This window comes from Anopheles aquasalis, chromosome 2 (genome assembly GCF_943734665.1).
Source record: "Anopheles aquasalis chromosome 2, idAnoAquaMG_Q_19, whole genome shotgun sequence".
Taxonomy (NCBI): domain Eukaryota; kingdom Metazoa; phylum Arthropoda; class Insecta; order Diptera; family Culicidae; genus Anopheles; species Anopheles aquasalis.
The window spans coordinates 74,793,147-74,800,646 of NC_064877.1; the positions used below are offsets into that span (position 1 = coordinate 74,793,147).

Below are 7,500 nucleotides of genomic sequence, written 5' to 3' on the forward strand. Positions count from 1 at the left end.
TTGAAAGGCAAACATATGCATGACAATTGTGACAAATCGTGAAGTCCGTCCATCGCCTCGCAGCCAATCAAATGGTCGTCGATGGTCGATAGTGGCTCTGAGTGGCATGTTTCAGCAAATTATCGAGATTACCACCCAATGCCGGACACACAGAGACGCACGCACTGAAAAGGGGGCTTTAAAATCCATCAATCCACCGAGGTCCAGCGAGGATCCGATGTTCTGATTTCCGCACTCCTCCTCGGGGGGCCGAAGCAGGTGAGGCGCTAGCGCTGGACAGAGACAGAGGTGCCGTTCTACGTCCCAATCAATCAATTTGATTGCCCGACGATCTGCTGCGCGAGTACCAACAATCAATACCCACCACCACCTTGCTGCTGGCGATGCTGCTGCTTCTGTCCCCAACATTCTGCCACCTGATGGTGTCCAGGCTGGATGGAAAGCAGGCGCCACGAGCCATCGAAATACAAATCCCGATCCCGAGGCCGATGAATCAAACAGAAATCAGAAACACACTGCTCCCTGTCTCCCTTTCCGTTCTTCTGCACGCTGCTACCTGTATTGCGCCCTGGACATCCCTCCCTTCCCGGCGGTGGTTCCGGGACACATCAATTAGTGCGAGTTATATCTCATCGATCATCGAGCGAGCGGAGCGCACGCTCGGAGTTGCGCCTTATCGCGATAGACGCCGGTCGACGCCACCGACGAAACGGCGGCGCGTGTGTTGAACACGTTCGGTGGAAATTTGGCCATTTGCGGAAGGCTCACCAGGCCGGCCGGGTGGTGCCGGCCAGTCGGGACCCAAAACAGGTTCTGCGATTCTGCAAACAGTTCTAGCTCGAAGACGCGAGTGTATTTGTGTGTATTTTGCGCAACTTTTTACTGCTCGCGATCGCTAACAAGCCAACAATCACAATCCGTGGTCGATCGCGGTGTCACAATGTTGTTTTTTTTTTTGCGCTGGCTCACGAGCTAGCTGCCTGGACGGATGCGTAGCGGTTTTCTCGTCATAACACTTCCGGAGATAACGAACGGCAACGGTCCAGTGCGCAGTGCCGAAGGATCCACGGCTCGCACTTCTCGGAACGCGCGCGCGCGCTGTCCAAAATGTTAGGATTCGGCTGGTGGCACGCGAGTGCGCCTGATAACCTTTGGCATTCTGACCACCAGACCCACCAGATTCGCTTCGGTCCCCGGTGGATCGGTCTCCCTAGCGATGGCTCACGACCGATCACGCTAACGGCACGGCACGTTATCAGTGGTTTCAATTGCTAGCCTTTACGTACCGCGCACCAGTTGACCTCGACCGTTTTGACAATCCGATCGCCTTCCCGCGTTAGCGGTAATTTGACCATTTGGAAATCGTTTAGCTTCGACCTGGCGGGGGCCCCCGGGGGCGAAGAGGGCAATAGACTCCAACTTCCGATTCCGATCCGAGCGGCTTCGGGACAGATCAACAACTGACAGCGGACAGATTTTTATTGCCCTGAACAATCCCGCGCATCAACCCAAAGGAAAAAAAATCCTCGTCAACAATCCCGAATTGTGTGTTCGCGCTGGATGGCAAGCGAACGGCCGGGAGTGTCGGTGGTGCGTTTAAAACTGGGTAAGTGTTTTGACGTGACGGTGATTACGCACGGAACGGCATGATCGCTTGATAAGTAGCCCGCGGTGCACTATCGCCGCCATTCGGCGCGGCTACGAGCGACTCCAACTTACCGGCAACCGGGTGGCCATTGGTGGGCACCTTCCCTGTAACAACGTCGTTAGACAAATGTCACCACGATCGATAGCGATCCGAGATCGCTCCGGAGCAGACAAGCCCGCAGCGGAGCGGAGGTCCACCGGAGGGAAAGGCAGGAGCCCGAAAGAGTGGTTTCCGACTCCCGGTTCCGCCCCCCAGAGATCGTTATCGCGTCACCGGTACACGGGAGAAACACACGATCAGATAGCCGGGTTCTACTCCGGTGGCCACCCGCGGGAGAACGCAACTTTTTACTTATCTGACGGGTTCGGGCTTGTAAGCGGACTCTATCGCTTGGTGCGCTGGCCATCGATCGCAGCTTGCGATAATGTATGGCCAGCTACAGTCTGGGTGGCCTTCGGTTTCGTTGGTTGGCCGATGCGTACCGTGGCAGCAACAGCAGCTTCTTGTAGTAGCAACCGCGATAGCGCTGGTAGCGAGAAAGATGCTTGATTCTTGTACCAGCACCATTCCGGAACCGCCCAAAACGGTGGCAGAAAGCAGCAGGTGAAGAAGAGATAAAAGAAGAGTCGCTGCTGCTGCTGCTGCTGCCAGGGGAGGAAGAGCCACTGGTTTGCCTTTTCTAGTATTTTAGCAAACATTCTTAGACACTAAGGCGTTAGTGGACCGCGACCGCGCAGTTGCATTGCAACTAATACCAGGAGTCACTAAGGGAGCTTCCACGATGTTTGCCGAGCTCTCGATACGGATCCACCACCCACCAAACTCACCGCCCACGCTGCCGGTGCTGTGAAGTGGATGCGGTGCTCCGGAGCCCCCCCCCCCCCCCCCCCCCCCGGGTAATCCACTAGACAAACCGCATGGGTACCGCAGCTTCGATTCAGTATTTGGTCTTCGGTCACCACAGTCACAGCCGCTCCCCGTGTGGCATTATCTTGCGCAAACACGCTAGGCACTGCACCGCGAACCGTTGCGCACATTGCGTGATTATCAATCCGCGCAATACCGAGGGAAGGTCTTTTGCGTCTATTTAGGTTAGATATATCGCCCTGCAACTCGATTTAACGCGCGTGAATGCCGATGAAGCGATAATAACCTCAGCGAGGAACTCAGTGGATCTCGATTGAGGTACCGGATCTTGTATTCCGTGTCCAATCGACGGAAGAATTGACCATCGGACGGACCATTGCGACGTGTTGTCGTACTTGACGGCCAACACTAGTCGACCGCAGCGCGGCACTTATCGGTCATTAAAGGGCCTCTGTCCAAGCCTTGCGCCCTGTCTCGCCGTGCGGTAGATCTGAGGATCGAAGTTTCGACAAGGGAAACTGTCTTGTACGTGTCAGCTCACGGGTCTCAGGGAGATACCGCGATAACACCGCCGGACCAGTTACAGAGGGACGGCCCACCGTCCAAATATCTCTATCGATATCGCGATGATGTTCGGACAACCGTCCCTGCGCGCTGAGGGGGGGAGTGGACTGGGGCCCTGGCTTTGATTTCGCTTCAACCACCCGATCCAGGGGCAATGGTTGGGATTTGATTTTTATGGCCCCGCTTAGCAGTCGTATCCCAGGACCCCGGGGGGAAGGGGACCATCGTGGTTGTTTATGGCCCTGAAGGGGGGGGGGGGGGGGGGGCGCTCTATCATCATTGCCTACCGCTACCAATCGACTTACCTTCGAGGGCTTTGTTGCGTGCTATCAGCGCCAGCAGCATTTCGGGATTTGGATGATGATCCCCACCGATCAGCTCGGTCCCGGTGACTGCTGCTGCTGCTGCTGCGGCCACTGAAGTAGTTTGTCCAGCGATGCCGCCATTGCTGCTGCTGCTGCTGCTGCTACTACCGTGTGACAACGCTCCAACACTGAGCCCTCCGTGACCATTCTGACCGACGGTGGCGTTGTTGTGGTGCAATCCATTTGGCAACGGCATTCCCGTGCTGCTGTTACCGGCATCCATTCCTACGAGCATGCCTGCGCTCGACATCATCGATGATGCTGATGCTGAGTGGCCCAGTGGCAGCATCATGGCGGACGGTAGTGCCATCTGGGACAGTGACATTGCGTCCACGCCGAGCGTCACCCCGGCATTCGAAACACAGACGGACATTTGGCACAACACGGCACGGCGTCACGTCCTATCACGCACTGGCGAGTCGAGTTCACGCGATTATCACTCTACGAAACTACCTTTTTGCTGAGGATAATGAAGGGACGCGGGTAGCAGTAGTTGGCACCGGAGAGACCCCAAACGAAGACGACAACCGCGACGACGACGACCGCGACAGCAACGGTTTGCTGTCAACGAAGTGCCACCGAACTCTGAAGCACACTGAAGAAGCGCAAGGCTTATCACTGCCCGGGTGTACCGCCACCACCGTCGCCACCCTATCCGCCCATCACCGTGCGCGCACCTCGCTCCCACTGGTGCGCGCTCCTCGCTCTCTCTCTCTCTCTACCCCTCGTGGTTTCCGCACCGATCAAGACCTTTTGGGTGGCGAGCACTGCCTCCCCCCTCGTTGTTCTAATTTTCAGTTTTTTTTTTCCCTCGATTCACTTCACGCAGCTCGAGAACGAACAGGCGCGCGCGGACCAAATCTAATCACCAGACAACAACATAGCACTGCCCCCCCAAGACTGTCTCTGGCCTCATAACCGCTAGCGCTATTGTTATTACTACGCACCACCAGCACCCGGGTGAGGGTGAGCTTACACTAATTATGCGTTACCACTTACACTTTCGCCGACGGCTAAATGAGCCCATCGAGCTCGATCGACTTAGCATACTAATGGGGGTCCTAGCAGGCCGCGAACTTCCACCACATTTTGTTGCACCACAAATGGCCACTCAGCCCCCCGCTGGATGGGCTTTTTGGGAGATTTTTTGGAGGAAATCTCCGACGTGAAAGTGAAAACCTCCAGTGGTCCAGCTACTCGCCGTCGGCAAAGCGTCGATTATGTGTCCGCCGGGGGGGGGGGGGGGGGGAAACGTCCAGAAAATTTTTGTCAATTAAAAACCATTTTCATTACTCGAACGCAAAGGACACCGCAGGGTGGCTGATGGATGCGCTCACTGGGTTCGGCGTGCTTTTAATTGCCCTCGAGAAGGAACTCGCAATGGACAGATGCTCGCTCTCTCTCTCTCTCTCTCTCTCTCTCTCTCTCTCTCTCGCTCTCACACACAAACACGGGATGATGGAATCTTACTGCGAACCGGGATGTCTTCTGGGAACTGCACCTCGTCTTGTTTCGTCTCGTCGTTGTCGCCAAGGCGCCGAAGCCGAAACTGAACAACCCTATCCGGAGTGCACTTCCGTTGTACAGGAACACGGCCAGAGCATGATGAGCTTCTGTGTGGCCTTCTGGTGCTTCAGCCACCGTAGTCTAAACCGTCATTTTGTGTGGATTGCCGATGGCGATGAGTAGCAGTAGCGAGGCGCATCCAGTGTCGCTTCCCTGCGGCTGCGCACATGCCACGATTGTCCTTTTGTGCCACGCGCTCGTCTACGTGTGTGTTGGTGAGGTGTGGAGTGTGCCATCTTGCCATTGTAGCGACAGCTCCTTCTCCTCCGGTGAGAACTGTGGCACCTATACACCAGCAACAGCACCAGGAGATACTAACAGGAGTAGTAGCACGTCACGTTCGCTCCACCCTCCGTGCCGTTGCTATTGGCAATCCGGCAACACACCGACACACACAATCATACACACGGGTTATCCACTTCCGGCTACGGAGTGGTGTTAACGGCATCAAACATGGTGGAGCGGAACTTCGCTTTCCGTTCCGTTCGTATTCGATGCACGAGTTCGCGCACACCCTCGCGGCGGCAGGAATGTGCGATGCGTCGTCGAGAGACGCGAGTGGAGGTGTCACCATAATGCTCGTCCATTATTGTGCGTCCCTCGTGCTTTCCTTTCTCTTTGCTGCCCCCATTTGCACCCTCGCGATGCATCAGATGATGATGATGATGATGATGATGGTGATTACCGAATGATCCTGCTGGTTATCGGTGTCGGCGATGAGAGGAAGGATTCTAGCCCGAAACTCTGGCTCGAAATCTATCAACGAGCCTCTTTTTGGGGGCGACCAGTTTGCGAGGGGAGGGAGCGCGCGTTGATAGGGGCCTTTAGCCGCCGTACCATCGTTTGGACACGGGTGTTCTGTTCTGTGGCGTGTGGTGCATCTATTGCTGATGGCTGATGCTGATTGATAATACGGTTGCCATCATTAGAGGTCATCAAATGGGTGGGCGAGGGGTGGCCGAAAATGGTGTTTACCGCCACTTAGCAAGTTGCGTTGCGTTAGCAAGTAGTAGCACGCGTGCACGCTGCACTACAAAATGAGGTCAGAATCAGAGTGGAAGAGATCATAAGGGTTTTCGATTTATCTGCTAGCGAAGCAGAATAACAAAAGGTGATGGTTTTAAATTTATTTGCTAAAAACTTAATACAACTTCCATCTACACAGCCTTGTACGTTAAAACTCATCACTTAGTCCCGGTGGCCTTTTGCACAAAACTGCACCGTTTGTACAGTTTCTCCATCGCGGTTTGCGCGACAGAACCTTCAGCAATTTCATTAATGCACTAAGCAAGGATTTAATGCTCACCTCGCCTGCGGGGCTCAACGTGTTCAGATCGTGAACGCGTACAAACAAGGGCCGCTACAAAGTGAATCTTCAAACCGCTGTTGAAAGCTGCAAAGAAAGCATGTAAGCTGCGGTTCAACTTACAACGAACGAGAAGGCATCGCCCCATACACCCATCGGCATGTTGGTGTGGTCTCTCCACTGTGTCCTTCTTCCGTGGAATCCGAAGCAAACTATTTGCACAGGAAATGGAAACATGTTGACATTGTGGTGGGTGGGCTATATCCTTAGCGGTGTATCGCAACGGAAGGGGCTAAGACGACGAGTGTTCTGTCGGTCCGTTTTCCCACCGGTGGTGCCCATAATGGCGGTGCCCTTGCTCTCGGGGCATCCCACGTTTTACGCTTATGAAAAGTTCAACTTACCTCTGTAGCCTGGCCCAGCGCAAAAGGTACTTGCCATTTTTCTTGCCTAACACACAACCGAAAGATGGTGGAACCGAAAGCGGAGAGCAGAAAGGGAAGTGCACCGTACCTCCCCCATTTGCTGGCTGGTGAAATAACTATTTGCGCAGACCCCCCCCCGGGGGAGATGCATAACTCATGTCGTTTGCTTACAATCCCTGGGACACCCCCGAGGATCCCGACCCACGCTCCGTGCCCTTTTCCGTTGCGAATGGGGAGAGTGTTTCCGGTTTCCTGGCGAGGCTTCGAGGGAACCATTCCTCGCTTCCCACCACCAGGGACATAAAGCCGCGGGACCACTTTCGTTTGCGGGACCCGTCGCTCGTCTCGCTACAGAATTTTATTTATGCCAGCCGTCCGCTCCCCAATCATTTAACTCCAGGACAACCTGATACACACCTGGCGTGGTGGTGGTACGGTTGCTGACTCCTGTACTTGCTAGCTTCTGAACTTTCTTTTGGTCGCGAGCTTTGATAAATGTCCGGAAGATTTTCAAGTTTATTTGCACCAGATGAAGGCCGTGGCCGGATTGTGCGCTCACGCCGGAAACCCAAAGACCCCGAGTTGCTTGAGCGGCTGTCAGAGGGTTTTTGAGGAGGGGACAGACAGAAAGTTGGACTTTCTTCACATTTTTTTCTACTTTCATCCAGATGCTCCGTTGTGGTGTGAGGTTAAAACAAATGACAGTCCATTTGGCACCGGTACTGCAGCCCCAGTATCCAAGTTCGAACCAAGTGAATA

The 7,500-nt window shown here is 54.7% G+C and overlaps 1 protein-coding gene across 2 annotated transcripts in view; it reads right to left on the bottom strand.

Annotated features, from left to right (window-relative positions):
* LOC126570518 (LIM/homeobox protein Lhx3) overlaps window positions 1-4,087 on the bottom strand; it is a 36,344-nt gene extending 32,257 nt beyond the window's left edge. The window contains exon 1 of one of the 2 annotated variants that reach the window (XM_050228320.1): window positions 3,385-4,087. In XM_050228320.1, coding sequence (XP_050084277.1) covers window positions 3,385-3,817 — 433 coding nt within the window. In that variant the 5' untranslated portion in view covers window positions 3,818-4,087. The remainder of the gene's footprint in view (window positions 1-3,384) is intronic. The other variant, XM_050228318.1, reaches the window with a different exon arrangement.
* Between the last annotated feature and the right edge of the window lie 3,413 nt (window positions 4,088-7,500).